The following is a 16,781-nucleotide window of genomic DNA, read 5'->3' as shown; positions in this document are numbered from 1 at the left end:
CTCACGTTTGGACCCTGAAAGCGCACGGTATTTTGGTTCGTCTCCTCTCTGCTCCTTTCTCTTAGATGTTGTTATAACAACGAGCCCTTGGGATAAAAATGGAACGTGCATGATGTGCAGAAATCACCTCCTCCACAGCAGATCTAAAGAGATCTGTTTAAGTGGCATAACTTGTAACGATCGCCTAAATATAGCTCGGCATATGAACCCAAAAATACACCAATTATCTTGTTCTTCAGCGAGGGTGCAAAGCATGTGACAGAGGGATTTTTATTTCCCATGAGCCTGGGGGATACATTCCTAGTCCCCATGGATTCTCTGCCCAAGTCTGAACTCTTAAGCATGACCCAAGCTGACATCATTAGGATGCATAGCTGTGATTTGGCTGTGAAGACTGTACAGAGCGCTGGAGAGGTTACCTTGGAATGGGTCCAAAGTTAGCATGTGTTTGCTGAGTAATTTCCCTGGAGTTTTTTTTGTTTTTGTTTTTTTTTTTTGCAAGTAGCAGATTGCATGTGAAACTGTGCAGAAAGGGAATACAAACTTATAGGCTGTTCACACTCTGCGTTTCCTTAAAGAAATTGGGCGCATGGACAAGAGAAAAAGGGATAACAATTGAGAATTAAAACACAATTAAAAAGCATAGGAGAAGCAAGACCCTGGCCTGGTACCGCTCACTCATAAAATATCATTCGCTTTGCCCTCCTGGGTTCTGCTCCTGCTCGCCATCCTGTTTCCCCCATTGAATCTTGGTGCTGTAACTAGTGAGCAAGATGGTTTAGGGCTTCTGGATCAGACTGTGCAGAATCCCTGGGGATAGTGTAACCAGGTGCATGGACTTTTTTTTTTTATTAGACTACTTCAGCAGACTTGAATAAAATGCTTCAATGTGTCTCTGTCCACAGGTCCGTACGTTGACGCAGTGTTTTTCTAAATCCCAGTCTCTTCCTTTTCACGATGGGTAATGTTTTTGCTTTTTCTTTTTTTCAGTGGACGTATCAGGCAATGGTCCATGAGTTACTGGGTATAAACAACAATCGCATCGACCTTTCCCGTGTGCCTGGGATCAGCAGGGACCTGCGGGAGGTGGTACTGTCTGCCGAAAATGATGAGTTCTACGCCAACGTAGGTAGTCGAGGACAGGAAGGCGCCATCTAACCAGCTTATGCTGTGTCCCCTCTTTCTATCAAGTAAATGGTTGTATCTGAATAATATTTATTCAACATTGATTAGACTGTACCTCTCTAAGTACTCTGGATGGTTAGAATGCCCTTAGAAATGTCCTTTTAATTGTAATGAATGTCTGTTCTGTTTCACTCTTTATCTGTATGAAACATATCAAGCAAAGCCACATTTAGTCCATAATGTCAGCAACCCCCCGCCATCAGGATTCATCGTTCAGCTTTCTATCATTGCTCAAGATAAACCTGTGCTTAGAGGAAGGGAAATGACTTGCTCATGTAGTAAGTAAAGAGCTGGGACTTGAACTGCCGTTTCTGTAGCCCCCCTCAGCTGCCGGCATTCATCATCTCCTAAGCATCGGGGTGGCTGGCCCAGGAGGCCTCTTCCTCCAGGAGCTACAGAGCTGGCTGGTGGCCGCTCAGAGTGACCTTTAGACAGTATGAACCTCCGAGGCTGGACTTTCAGAGCTCCCCTCTTTCTTTTCTCACCTCCAGAACATGTACCTGAACTTTGGGGAGATTGGCAGCAATATCAAGAACCTGATGGAAGATTTTCAGAGGAAGAAACCCAAGGAGCAGCAAAAGCTGGAGTCTATTGCCGACATGAAGGTAAAGGTTTGCACCTTCAGCTGGTCTTACTGGCTTTGATCAGCAGGTGGCAGCTTATCCTTCTACATGTCGAGTTGGGGAGGTGAGGGAAAGAGAGGAATTATTCTGTTTAAATGTCTGGCATATGAGAAATACCCACATTTTATATCCTTTCTGGCTCTTAGAGATCTTTTTTTGCTTTCTTCAGCAAAGTCCTATTTCTATCCACTGACTAGCACATTTCAGTGCTTGTGAGTTGGCCTCAGCAAGAATCCCACACTGTGTTAGGGGCTGACCTCTTGCAATGGGCAGAGATTAATCTGTGCACCATCCGTGCACACAGTGCTGAACAAAATAATTCGCATACTTACAACATGCTCCTGAGTGCTTACAAGTTTGAGCACAGAGGTTAAGTGGCTTTGTGCAAGTCACCTAGTGAATGGTGCATAGGGGTGCCGAACTGTTGCAATCTACTGAACTTGTTTTATAATCTGTTATTTGCTTAACAAAGATGTTGAAAGATAAATACAGGAAAAAATCTAATTATTTACATCTTAGTCTGCCTTTTTCCTAGGAAATACAAAGACAGCAAAGTTGCACACCTGTGACAGGTGTTCTGCGTGGACAAGCATCACAATACAGCCACACAAGATGGGGGACGTCATCCGAAGGTGCTGATTCGCTCCATTATTTTCCTGGATTCTCTTCTGGGCAATTGTGCTGATCTGCACTTGCCATTAACTTTTTTTTGCAAGCTTTGTAGGGGCTTTTCTTTTTTTTTTTTTTTTTTTTAAATTGTAGCTTGCTCTGCAATAGCTGTTTCTCCCAAAGAGGGAAAAGGTTGATGAAGCCAAATTGTTTCGCTCACAATGACACACGAGTAGATTTGTGACTGTTCGCAAAGCGGACTAAAATAGGTTGAGGGAGATCACACGGTGACATTAGCACAGGAAGTCCTGCACATGCCCAGAAGAGAATCTGAAAACCTCTGGCCTACAGGAGAAAAATGACCAAATCTGTGCCCTTGGATAACATCGCCCATCTTCTGTGGCTGTAATGTGATGCTTGCCCACATAGAAAGATGTGAATTCTTGTACATATGTCAGGGGCCGGGGGAAGGGCATAAAAACTGGGATTTGAGCAATGCAAAACTGTCTATGTAGCAATACACGAAGAACACTGATTTCATAGTATAGAGAGGATAATGGAGGGTAAAAGTTTAAAGTGGTTTCCAGTTAAACAACCTAGACACTGTCCAGAAGTCGCTCAATTTATGTTTCTGTTACAGGCCTTTGTTGAAAACTACCCACAGTTTAAAAAGATGTCGGGGACCGTCTCAAAACATGTGACAGTGGTAGGGGAGCTCTCGCGGCTGGTCAGTGAGCGGCATCTGATGGAGGTGTCTGAGGTGGAACAGGAGCTGGCCTGCCAGAATGACCACTCCAGTGCTTATCAGGTACCAGCAGGTTGGGATTGGAAGCTAAACTGGCCGAAGACGTGACCAAGCCATGTGCTCGAAGCTCAGTCAGGCGGTTTCAAGGTACACACATCCAGCCTAAAACTGCCCCACCATAGCAAACCAGCACATTTCACCAAGGACAATAAAACGTACTAGTCCATATTAAAACTGGACGTTTCAAGAACACCATTAATGACCTTTCTGTAGCAGCACTGCCTAAGAAAAGTCACCTGCTATGGGTATCCCTTCTCCAAAGAACTTATTATGAGTGGCTGGGCAGAATGAAGTTAAATGACCCGCTGTAGGTCACACAGGAAGGGGATGGCGAGGAGAAAGGGAACCGGCGTGTACAGGCTCGCTGCCCTGTGCTCTAAACAGCAGGCCACACTGGGCTTCGGATGAAGTGTTTTGCGGTGGTCTTCATCAGTATGTGTTCGGGGGCCCAAATTTCCCACACCTCGGTGTGGCTGAAAGGGGTCCCTGAAGCCCTTCCTGAAGGGGAGTGTCCTGTTGGACTTGCAGGCTGGCAGCATTTAGAACTGTAAAACAGAATCGCTGCCAGCCCACCCCCCCTGTACAGTTTTAAAGTGGCAGGCGTGATGGTATGCCACCGCACAGGAAAGCACCGCTGGGATGGAGGAGGTGGCCCATCCTTTCAGGGTGCTGCATCTCTAGATGGGGGGGGGGGACGACCACCATATCATATGAGAGGGACACCTAACTGGTAAATCCATCCCTAATTGCAGTACTGCCTACTCCTGACGTCCCTTGGGTCCTGTACAGGGGACCTGTTGGCAGCGGTTCTGATGCTCTGATCTCTTGCTGGCCTGTTGCAATCTGGCCCTGGCTTTGCCAGCATGTCTGTAATGATGAAAGCTACTGGGGGAAATTCCCAACGTCTCTCTTGCCCTGTATGTTTGTCTTGATTAGACGGTAAGCTTTACTGAGCAGGGACTGTCTTTTTATGTTTTTTGTAAAGCACTGCATATGTTGAATAGTGTTATAGAAGGGGGCTGGCGATAGTAGTAGACTTTGGTATAATACAGAGTAATTTATACACAAATTCAATCTGTGCCCTCCAAACACATAATCTGCTGTCTGTAGTGATAGTGGGATTCTAGGGACTAATATTGTATTACAATAACATGCAGCAACTAGTTACTCCCGGGGGAATTCTGCGCACACATTTTCTAAATTCTGCACATTTATTTTTCAAAATAACACACTATTTTTTTTTTTTTTTTGCAAATTATTCTGCATTTCAGTGCAATGAGTGTCTCTGGCAACTTGGCTCATCTGCCAGCAGTGTCCATTGCTGCTGCTGGCAGGGACTGCTGCAGTTGTTGCTAACTTCTCCACCTGAGTATCCCTGCTCATTGTCTTACATGATATCAGACATATGCTTTCTCACACATGCCACCTGACACACACACCCACACACCCCCCCCCCCCCCCCCCCCCATTCAGACTCGCAGGTAGACACCTACCCACTGGCTCACAACAAACACAAGGGCTCAAACATACACTCTCTGGGCCAGGGCCTCTTCTTTAGCCCCTCTTTCCCCCTCCACTCCTTTCTCTTTTTCCCTTCTCTCTTTCTCTGTCCCCCTTCCCCTCTGATCCTCTCCCTTCTCTCTCTCCCTCTTCTCCTCCTTGATTGCTTACCTCGAGGTGCCGTGCTGCGATGCCTCCACTCTCCGTGCGCCACCCGATGTCGCTGTCTGTGCGCGGCATGCTTCAGGTTTTTTTTTTTTTTTAATCCTTTTCTGGTGCGGGAGGAAATCTGCGGGAACTGCGACGAGGGGGAATTCTGCACGAAGGAGGAATTCTTCGCAAATTCTGCATTTCGCAGTAGCGCAGAATTTCCCCCAGGAGTAACTAGTGGAATAGGCTTAAGAGTGTTTTGTTTTGGTTTTTGGTTTTTTTTCCCTGTGGCAGAAGAGCCTGACTTTACTACTTATATATCATAGATATGCTGTCCTGCCTGCCTGCCAGTGAGTTGGGCAGGTCGGTGGAATTCAGAGTAGGAAAAGCAAAAATGTAAGCTTCACAAGTATTCATTGCCTCTGGCAAGCTAAAGATTTCACACTAAGACGACTGAAACGTCAATGTTATGACTCTTAACAATTAGATTTTATTCCGGTTATGATCTGTCAGGGTGAAAAGGCTTTGCCCGTTGGGCACTGCTACAAAAATAATTAAAGCAGAGCTAACATTGAGATGGACAGGTATTGAGGCATGGCCAGTTTTTGTGGTAAGCAGTAGAAGGGGAAAAAAAGGCCAGAAACAAAGAAGAATAACCAAGGAACAAGGGAGATTGATTTCCTGCTGATGTCACTGAAGCACGTGGAGGTCCATCTTGACTTCATGTCTTTTGGCAGTCTATGAGATGCTCCATTGTACCCGAAATCTTCAGAGTGAATGGAAGGGTTTGAGAACTTGCCTCCAGGAGAGACAATAGCCATCCTGACTGACTGCTTCTCACATGTCTAGGCACGTCATTGCATGGCCAAATATGGGATCGGGAGGGTGAGGCATAGTCTGTAGACTCAAAGTTCTTCTAAGGCCGTGACCCCATTCAGTATAAAGCCCATGTGTATTTCCTAGCACGCAGGGCCATTGGGAAAAATAATGGTATTGGTAAGTTTTTTAGTTGATAAACAATCTTTCTTAAAAAAGAAAAAAAATTCAAAATGATTTACAGAAAAAGAAAGGGCAATCTTTCTAAAATAACTATAAAAATCAGATATACTACAAAATACAACTATAAGATACAATATAAAACCCCCAAAATTAATTGCTTAAAACAACTCAGATTAGCTGCATAGAGCCTAAAGGGGTTCGTACTCATTTTTTACCTTTGTGTAAAAAAAAAGCCTTCACTAGTTTCCTAAATTTTGATTCTTTTCCAGATGCGAGTTCAAGGCATATTTAAAATCTGAAGTCCTATAGTTTTCAAACTTCTCTCTGATAGGGCTATAGACTTCTTAGTTGTCTATCTGGGAAGTGGCAGGGCAGAGCAGTGCCCACCCAGAAGTACAAAATATTCTAGATAGGTTTTGCAGGAAGCCGATCTCAACAAATACTTTGTCATATGCATATTAACATTCTCTGTATTTATTTTAAAATTTGTTATATACCTTATAACTCAAGAATATTGTACTATGCAGTTTCCAAGAAGCACCAGCTGTAGGCATGATGACATTTCACCACAAAATGGGTCTCTCTGAAGAAGGGCGCGGTTTCATGCCGTCTCTCATGCTCTACGTCCTACAGCTCTCCCAAGTTCTGCCTGCTCACCCCCTTATCCTTCTGCAACACTCAATGCTGTGCTTAGTAATAGCCAATCCAGTGGCAGAGGCCAGGATAAAATGCCTCGTGTTTACTTCCCCCTTCTGTTTCCAGAATGTGAAGCGGCTGGTACAGAACCCAAAGGTGTCCGAGCTGGATGCAGTGCGACTGGTGATGCTCTATGCAATACACTATGAGCGCCACAGTAGTAACAACCTGCCAGGGCTCTTAATGGACCTCAGGAACCGAGGAGTCTCTGAGAAGTACCGCAAGGTAAGCACAGCTGTAGAGTGCCAGTGCTCTTCCTTCTGTGTTGGAAGGCGTACATCTCTGACTAAGGGATTGTGGGGAAGGCTTGGAAGCATCACACGCTGGTATTTGGGTAGTGCACATATTGATATGATGACCAACACAGATCCAACACGTAAAATACTAGCTTTTTTTTTTTTTCAAACGTCTTTCAAGTGTCAGCACGTGAAATGCACTGCATGTTCCTTGAATACACAATGAACTGCCTTCGAGTCGGCCTCCGCGTGAATAGTTTTGACTTTGGTTCAGTTTTTGTTTCCTGCTTAGTTGGTCTCTGCAGTTGTCGAGTACGGTGGCAAACGTGTTCGAGGGAGTGAACTCTTCAGCCCTAAAGATGCCGTAGCCATCACCAAGCAGTTCTTCAAAGGACTGAAGGTACATCCTCTGTTCTAGACAATTACTTGAGTCACTGTAAGATATCTTGCCTACGATTAACCACATGCTCTCTGTGTCTGTGCACTAAGTCTCCTGGTGTGTGGTTCCCAGGAGAGCCATCCCTAGCCCTGTTACACAAATGTGTCTCGAAGTTTCACTTCTAAGTCTGATTGTGAGAATGATCATGATGTTAGCCAAGCAAAGGGTTTAATGCATGAAGCCTTAGAAATTGTTTATTTTCTTCCATGGGCTGCTTCTGCTCTTGCTCCACAGTAATTTTTAAACAAAAGACACGCTTCTTATTCTTCCCATGGATACTCTGCAGGCAAAATCCAAGTCACCAGTGTCCCAACTCAGCACATAAAAGGCTCACTGAAGTGTTTTTGGTCCTTTGAAGAGATGCTTGTATTTTATTTAATGTCCCACCAGTCACCCTCTGCTCCTTTGTACTTCCAGAGCTGGGATCCTGGCCCCCTGAGGCTTCAATCATAATATCCGGGGATTTTTTCCCCTATATCCCCCCCCCCCCCCCCCCCCCCCCCCCCCCCTACCGATGTTCCTAGTCTGGTCATTGCAGTGTCAGCTCTTGTAATCAAGGACCTTCAGTCTGGCCACTGGGTGTCACCTTTGAGCAATGGCCACAACTCCCGAGCAGAAAACCGAACCAAAGCATTAAACCGGGGGCCACCTGCCATGGCAGTGTGCGCAGCACTTGTCTCTGAGCACACTAGGCTGACCCCCGGATAAATGCTGCTAATAAGTGCGTTTCTGTTGCCAGCCTCCATGCTGGATTCTGTGCCTTCACTGACTGTCTCTGTATCTGGCATGTTCCAGGGCGTTGAGAACGTGTACACCCAGCACCAGCCGCTCCTGCAGGAGATTTTAGACCAGCTCATCAAAGGCAAGCTGAGAGAGAATCTGTATCCCTACCTGGGACCCAGCACTTTGCGGGATCGGTACGAATGAACGTTCCTTTTCTCCTCTTCCCAACACCCATCCTGTCGTGGGGTTTCTTTTTTTGCAGTTTACACTGTGCCTGTAAGGTATTCCCACATCCTGTCGAATGTTTCAGCAGTATGTAGAGGGGATTGCTACAGAGTATGAGACAGAATGAAAATGAATGCAGGGTGGAGGCAACAGAGGCACATTCAGAGCCTGGGGCATGGTATTTAAAAAGAGAAACAGATAAGTATGAGAGAAAAAAAGTGCGAAGCTTGCTGGGCAGACTGGATGGGCCGTTTTTGTCTTTTTCTGCCGTCATTTCTATGTTTCTATTTACAGACCTAAAAGTACACAAGTTTTGCCTTTCCGGGTCAGACTAAATGTCCAAGCCTAGCATCCTGTTTCCAAAATTGGCCAATCCAGATCACAAATACCTGGCAGGATCCCAAAAGGTTGATAGATTGCATGCTGCTTATCCCAAGGATAAGCAGCATTATCCCTTATTAATGGTTAATGGACTATTCTTCCTATTAAAATGTGAATATATTCCTCCCTGGATTAACATCTGGGGAAGATTTCCCTAATGGCAGGCTCCGACATTCCTTGGCAAGAGAGAGTAGTCTGTGTCCCCCAAAACACAAATACTGAGGTATCGCCCCATCATAGCTTCAGCTGCAAGCTCACCTCATTTTAAAGAGTCCCTCCAGTAAGAACAGCCAGATTGTAAAAGTGAGACCTTGTTGTAATGCCCTTTGACATCCAGCTCACCTCTGGAGCGTTTCAGATGCCCCGTCACGAAGTAAAGGATTCCTCTAAAAAGCTTGGATGTTTGGATGTTCTCTGTTTCATGCTTCAGGAAGTGTGTGGTAAATAAATCATTAAGCATAGCAGCCATGACCAAAAAGCTGACACTCACTGGCCATCCAATAAGGTGACTTTATCAACCAGGAACAATTTTTTTTTTTTTTTTTGTAACATTACTCATTTTTATGATTCACATTCCCTCTAAAATGGAGCATAAATCTAAAAGCAGCTCCTAGTTTTTGTGTAAGAGCCGAGGGAAGAAAATGTAGAACACAGCAAGTATCTACTTTTTTCTTCTTGGAGTGGTTCTGCTCATTCACACAGATATTGGGCTTTTTCTCCAGCTGGTAAATTCGGCGGGAGGACCATCCACGACAGAATCACCGTTGAATACACCAGCACATTCTACCATGTGTCTTCCCCACTTCACAATATGTGTATCAGCGTAGGACTTAACTTTTCCATCTTCCTTTGCATACCAACCCTTTTTTTTTTTTTTTTTTTTTTTTGTTGTTGTCCCAGGATCTTTTCAGCCACTCCTCAGGCTCCGCTTAACTCTTTCAAGTCTAATATCCTTGGGGGGGGACTAAGTGCTGTTACTGGGCAGTGCTCCTGCCGAGTGCAGGGTATGGTTCTGCGACTTCCTTATAGTTCATATGAGTCTTTTTCCACCCTACTGCAGGCCTCAGGATATTGTAGTGTTCATCATTGGTGGAGCAACCTATGAGGAAGCGTCAACGGTGTACAACCTGAACCGCACTACACCTGGAGTCCGGATTGTTCTTGGAGGAACCACAATCCATAACACAAAGAGGTAAGCGATGCTGCTGAAACCGGAAGATTGTGTTACTGTATCATGTCCAGGCGCTGGAAGCTGTGCCTAGATGAGTAGTTCTTGAAGTTTGGTTAATGTCCATGCTCTCTGCTTGATCCAGACACAGAGGTGTGCTAGGTAGGTAATAGAGAACCGGCTCTGGAGAGCATGCGATTGCTGTAGTGGAAGTTCTGGGAATATTTACATACGGTCACTCTAATTCAGTTCCTTAGTATGGAACTGATTTCAGTAGAGCATTTATGTCAACTAGCACCCATATTGGCAAACATCTTTCAGAACTTGCATATTTTTCCAGTTATCTGTTCTGTATAAAATGGTAGGGGCTAAAATATTTTTTGTTTCTGCTGCATTCACCTTTTTGCTGTTTGTCAAGAGAGAACAGAGCAAAGAGCAGTCCTTCCTGCCAGCTGCCAAAGACCAAGTAGCCTGGGATTCAGGAAGCCCCTGCTCCCTCCCCCTCCCTGGGTAGAACAAAGAGCTCCCATTTCATGATTAAAGACCACTAAGTAATTGCCAGGGTAATGATCAGAGACTAGAAGGGTAAAGTTAGAAGCAGCATGACAGGTGACATGAATTCTGAATCACTGTGAAATCTAAAACGGGGGTGAGGAGCGGTGCCATCCTAGCACAGCTGCCCTCAAACTCAACCCTCAGGTTACAGGCCTCGCCGTTCAGCGGGCCTGATTTTTCACTTGGCGAAATGCATCCTAAAATACCATCCAGTAAAAAGCTCAGTGCACAGAGAAACCTTCATACTTGGATCGATTTAAGTTTATTTCATGGGTCCCAACTGGCCGGTTTATGGAGAGCATAGGTGCTATGGCAAAATTTCAGTCTGTTGTGAGGGTATGGGCTAGAAGTCATCAACTGTGAGGCCTGACTATCATCCAGAAAGCTCAGGGCAGGGGCAATGGTCTGAGGTGCCCTAGGCGAACCTTAGAACCTTGCGTCTTCCCCCCCCCCCCCCCCCCCAGGGCACCTTCCCTTTTTTTCATCAGCAGATGGACTCTGGCAGCAGGCCCTGCCAGGCCTCTTCCCTCTGTTCTTTGGCAGCCAGGGGCTTATGCTGGTAAGGTTGCTGCCCCCTCCAAGGGTTGGCGCTCTAGGCGACTGCCTCGTTCGCCTAATGGAGGCACAGGCCCTGCAGAGAGCCGGTACCATATAATATTAACAAAGTAGATGACTGCATAAAAAGATTAGTTGGTTCATCCGATATGTCTTGTTTGTTCTTGTCCGTTCTATCGAGGATATAATCCCAGCTTCCAGCCACAGAGTGTAAGTGCCTGTAGGATATTGTTTATCTAAAACTTTTTGTGTATTTCTCTTATACTCTAGCATCTTGGATAGACGAGCATACAAAATCCCTTGTTTTGTACCCAGCCAGCACTCCTCCCTTCCCGTGTCTTAACACAAAGCTTTGTAGTCTAAATAGCTTCCAATACTAGTGTGGCTGCTGCTCACAAATCCAGCCCCCTTCTCTATGTCCCTGTGGCCTTTCCGAACAGTATTCTGGCACCAACCCAGCCTCCAGAGATGTAGCCTGCTTGGTACCAATTCAACTACTTTCATGGCCTGCAATGTTGTTGGGTTGTGGTTCCACTAGGGCTTCTCTCTGCTTATGCTCTGTTGCCTTGGATCCTGTTTATTGTTTTAGCCTCCATCACCTACTCTGAGAGGGCATTCTGTGCATTCAGCCCCTTTTCTGTGTAAAAACGCTGCCTGACATTGCTCTCCACTCTCCCTCCTTGAGCCTCATATCAAGTCACAGAAATGTGTATGGATATATTTATTTTTAATACCTGGCAGCTTCCTCCTGGCTCCTTTGTACTTTCAGCTCAGTGGAAACCAGGGCTGGGATCCTGACGCCGTGAGCATTCGTTCACAATTCTCTGCTGACTTCCTCCTCCTCCTCCTCCCCCCCACCCTACCCCCCTCTTCACTATTCCTAGTCAGGTCGTTACAGTAATGGGCCAGGGCCATGCACCAGTGCTCCTTCCAGCACTAGGTGTCATCCTTAAGCCATCACCTTGACTCCCTCCCCTAGGTGCTGTGAATGCTACTTCCATGGCACCCCCAACCCAGGAGCACAATACCCACCTGCATGGCCATGCACAGAACCTGTAACTGGGCCAGCCCAACAGAGAAACCTTTTTAGTGGCAGGAAGTGGAAGAACTAGAGATGAGAACAGTAGCATTAACTGTCGTCAGAATTTAATGTGGGTTTTCTTGCAGTCCTTAAGTTTAAAGCTAGTAGACCCAGATTCTGACCTCCTCACCTCCACCCTTCTCAGTGTGGCCTTGAACAAGTCCCTTAACTTTGCTTGTAGACAGGAGACGCAATCGTCTGATCAGTGCTCTCTATACTACCTGGTTACCCATTATAGAGTCTAAAAAAAAAATATCCAGCAATTCTGAATCCTCAAAGGGAAGTTGAAGAGGTTCACACTCTCTAAAGCTGATTCCCATCTGCTGGACAGATTGTAAGGAACCTGAGTCGGTCCAGGGAAAGCCCCTCTGGGATTCTCAGTTCCTTCCTGACCTACATATCTTCCTACTATCCTCTGCGAAAGGCAAAAGCACTCTTGGAATGAACCTCTGCCTTCACGATGTAGGTCTGACTGTCTGTTTAAACTTGGTTAGGTGAGCATGTTGGTAACCTTTATGTACAAATTAGAATGGAATTTGTTGTATCCCCATGAATGATGACAGACGGTGAGCATTTCTGTCTGATAATGCACAGGGTCCTAGCTTAAGGCTATTCTATATGGTCCATGCCTGCCTGGAACCATATGGTAAATAAGGGAAGCATCCCATTTTTGTCCAGTCTGCTACAGTGAGAATTTGCTGGACACATCTTTTTTTATGTTTTTCCACGTCTCTAGTTCTGTTAATTAGAAGAAATGGAACTCATATCATAACAGTGTGAAACAGAAGTGGTCTAAATCCTTGTGCTGCTCTGGACTGTTTTTCTCATGGTTTTGCACATATTGGTAGGGATGCTCTTCTCTCCAGACAAAGTGAGGTTTTTGTTGAAAAGTAGGAGCATGTTGTAAGAGGGTCTAATGTCACAAAATGAAAATCCTTTGGCGCAAGACTAACTTCAATCCAGCTGGCCTGAAACTTAGATCTGGGTCAGATCCTTTCTAATATAATTAGTTCTCATAAAAACAGCCTTTGTACTTCCTGCATGGTACCAAAGTGCACAGCATACAAGCTCCTGCTGCAAAGGGCAAAATTAAGAAAAGGTGAAGGTGCTATAGCGCAGAACTGGTTAATTGTGTAGCTGGACAAGCAATACCTGTCAAATGTTTGCTCACGAACAAGAGAGTAGTGGCTTACCTGTAACAGGTGTTCTCAAAGGACAGCAGGATGTTGGTCCTCACATATGGGTGACATCATCAAATGGAGCCCCAGTCGTAACTTTGATCTCAAAGAATCTAGAACTTTCAAACATGCCCTACTGTGCATGTGCAGCTGTAGTCATCACCCTGCCCCCTAGGCAGAGTCCCTCAGTCCATAATATAGCTAATACATGAAGAAACAAAGTCCCAGGGGAGGCGGGTGGGTTTTGTGAGGATTAACACCCTGCTGTCCTCTGAGAACACCTGATACAGGTAAGAAACTCTGCTTTCTCCAAGGACAAGCAGGATGGTAGTCCTTGCCATGGCTGATGCCCAAGCTGTAGGCTGTTCAAGCAGGAAACCGCACCATGCTATGAAAGCACAACCCCTTCTCCCTTTACCTGTGACACAGCTGACCCATAGAGGGGTCTAGGTGGGAAAAGAATTGGATTCTACAAAGAGAAAACCATAGAAAAGACTAAAACAAACCCCAATGCATGGTAGAGGGCCTAAGGCAGGGGAGTGATGTGAGTGCCAACAAGACACACACTCCATATCATGGAAAACATTATAAGCAGGGTTTCAGATCAGTAAACCCTGATAAGGAGAGTAGGTCTAGAACTTCCTGGATACAGGGAAAGGTTTAGAGATATAAACAAGAGAAGGACTCTTGGATGAAGACTGCCTAGTTTCCTTCAGTGTTACAAGATAATCGAAAAACCAACTGGGGCTCGAACTCCCCAGAAAAACTGTGGTCAACTGGCATCTGAAGGACAGAATGTCTCTGCAGAAGCATGCCCCATGTTTGGCTAATAGGTAAAATGGGCAGAAAACCCAAGCAACGCTTGGAAGACTTAATCAGCAACAACGGCAGGGTCTGTGACACTCTACATGCCAAAGCACCAGACACAGCTGACCACGGCAGGACAGCATCAAGAGTTTCCGGGAATGAATGGGATTGCTAGCCCAAACCCCTGATTGTTAGGCCTGAAGCTCACCCACACTGCACCCTATCAAGGGAAGGGCTATTCATCCTGTCTACAGGACAGTTAAGGTGAGCAAGGAGACACTTTGGACAACCTAGTGAAGTGAGAAAGCTGAAAGCAGTACTGGCTGCAAGAGCTTGGCAAAAGTATAGGGAAAAAGTGGTGTCTCTTTCCCTGCAGATATACCCTAAGATATACCACAAATGCCCTAGCTTCCCCCCAAATTCCAACTGGATGTTGGAAGGAATGAAAAGCACAAGGAGGCAGACCGCTGGACTGCCAGGATAAACACAAGTCACTAGGTTGTATAACCACCCCAAGTGAATAACTTGCTGCCGATTCCAGTAGGGAGTTATCCACCGAGAGAGCCCTCAGCCTGCTTGGCACAGTTGAAACTGAGAGTGAATTCCACAGGAAAGAAATCCGGAAACGCTCCACTAAGACAGGAAGCCAGGGGTGCCGCAAGTGCAAACCCCTGTCGAACAGGATTTCTTCACCGGCCTGGAAACTCTAAGGGTACCAGGGCAAGAGCGATCTTGCCCCAAACCTGGTTTAGGTATTAATACTTCCCCCAAGGAATCATGCGGTCCAGTAAATGGAACAATCGTTGCATGAACCAGGACACCCCTGGCCGCCCTAAAATGGGGAAGTATAGCTTGCAAGCCACTGCAACCAAAGAGCAGCATCTGTTGCAGGGTGCCTAGTCTCCCAACTTCCTCAGCCATTGTTATGGCGATAGGATGAAAGGCATACTTGCCAACTAGTTGGATTAGAACCAACCTCACTGAGGTTGGGTCCCACAGGCAAGAATGACTGGCAATAGTGGTCTTTACCAAAAAACATCCATTGCATTCAGCAGGTATCAAATGTGACTCCTGGATGGGAGAACATAAGAACATAAGAAATTGCCATGCTGGGTCAGACCAAGGGTCCATCAAGCCCAGCATCCTGTTTCCAACAGAGGCCAAAACCAGGCCACAAGAACCTGGCAATTACCCAAACACTAAGAAGATCCCATGCTACTGATGCAATTAATAGCAGTGGCTATTCCCTAAGTAAAATTAATTAATAGCCATTAATGGACTTCTCCTCCAAGAACTTATCCAAACCTTTTTTGAACCCAGCTACACTAACTGCACTAACCACATCCTCTGGCAACAAATTCCAGAGAAACACCTCATCTTCACCGGGAGCTGCTCTGGAAAGGCTTCCTCATGAAATAGACCTGCTATGCCTTAGGATGACCTAAGGAGAGCACTACTGGATGACCAGTTCTTGGGACCCACGAGGAGCAGAGAGCGACCGCCAGTCAGAAGTAGTGACATGCCTTCTCTGGGAAATGGAGAACGAGGGACACCCCCTTGCAAAGGTGGACAACCAGGTATCCAGAGGAGAACCCATAAGAGTTGCCCTGGAACCCAGTCAAATCCACCCTTCCTAAAGGGACAGGAAATCAATGGGAATCTGGGACTCCCGATCCCAAAAAAACTATCAACTCTCTCCAGCTGAGAGTTGAGACACAATCACCTATCGCTGAAGTTCAGAAGCGACCAATCTGCCACTGGCAGCCACCCATGGATGGGGAAGGCCACCATGGTAATCAATGAAGGGGACACAGCAAAAATGGTCAGATGACTACTGCTACCATCCCCTGGACCTGGCCTACAAGGAGATGCACCGATTCAAAGAATAGAGGCTCCTGTTCAGCAGTAAATCTGCCAGAGATGGAGTCCCAGGGGCTTCCCCACAAAGGGGATTTGTGACATGGAAGAGTTTGAAAGACGTATTCCTCTTCTGAGGAAGGAGAAGACTCCCAACACTACCCTCTTGGTGTCTACTCCTCTAAGGGTTCGACCAGGAATACAGTCCTAGGTCAGTCCTGGGGCTGTAGTACACAACCTATTGTGCTCACCGATAGAAACACACACATCCATATAGCAGAGGGCAACTACAGAATAGAGCCATCTGCTGTAAAAGCATGCTGACCAGTACTCATACAGTAGTATCTCATCCTATGGATGGCAGCACACCTATGACTCCACTCGTTGTGCTTGTGGGTAGAATCCCACAGCACAGCAAGGACCAAGCACCACTTTGCTTGAGTTGGTGGCTGAGCGCTGTCAAAAGGCAAATCAGAGTGTGTGATGACTCCTTCCTCGCCAGTGCTCTCCAGTACTTTGTGGTACAGAATTGACGAGGCTGAGACCTTGACACGATGATGGCAGAACCCTGGCATGGCTGAGAACTGCACAGACAGAGAATGCCACCTGCCATCGTCCAAGGTGCTTGGAGTAGATGCCTTGCCATACCTGGCTGCGCTCCACTGTCACAGTAACTCTGAGTGGAGTGCATAGGAACAGTCTGTCGACAGCATCCCCAGTACCACTGGGACTGTAGGTAGGGCATGGTGGATGGCATTGCCCCTTCCAATACCTGATAATGCTCCAAGAGGCTGGACATAGCTCTTGAAACTGCATTGGGAATGGCTTACTACCATTTCCCTCTTGGAATGACAGCAGCAAAGTCCATGGTGACCGATGGTGCCTATGATGATCTGCGGTAGTGTCCTGCGGCATCTGACCACGTCCATTGGTGCCCATAGCGGTGACAGCACCCATAGGGCCCAGAGTGCTTTTGTGCTTACCAATGATGGATCATGTCAAGGGCACC

General features: G+C 46.3%; 1 protein-coding gene across 1 annotated transcript in view; it reads left to right on the top strand.

Moving 5' to 3' along the window:
- VPS45 (vacuolar protein sorting 45 homolog) overlaps positions 1–16,781 on the top strand; it is a 41,927-nt gene that overhangs the window by 10,153 nt on the left and 14,993 nt on the right. The window contains exons 8-14 of the mRNA XM_029580733.1: positions 991–1,125; positions 1,677–1,790; positions 3,058–3,225; positions 6,634–6,792; positions 7,096–7,203; positions 8,038–8,159; positions 9,632–9,763. Coding sequence (XP_029436593.1) covers positions 991–1,125; positions 1,677–1,790; positions 3,058–3,225; positions 6,634–6,792; positions 7,096–7,203; positions 8,038–8,159; positions 9,632–9,763 — 938 coding nt within the window. The remainder of the gene's footprint in view (positions 1–990; positions 1,126–1,676; positions 1,791–3,057; positions 3,226–6,633; positions 6,793–7,095; positions 7,204–8,037; positions 8,160–9,631; positions 9,764–16,781) is intronic.

This window comes from Rhinatrema bivittatum, chromosome 16, assembly GCF_901001135.1.
Source record: "Rhinatrema bivittatum chromosome 16, aRhiBiv1.1, whole genome shotgun sequence".
Lineage (NCBI taxonomy): Eukaryota > Metazoa > Chordata > Amphibia > Gymnophiona > Rhinatrematidae > Rhinatrema > Rhinatrema bivittatum.
This window is presented reverse-complemented; position numbering and strand designations above follow the sequence as displayed.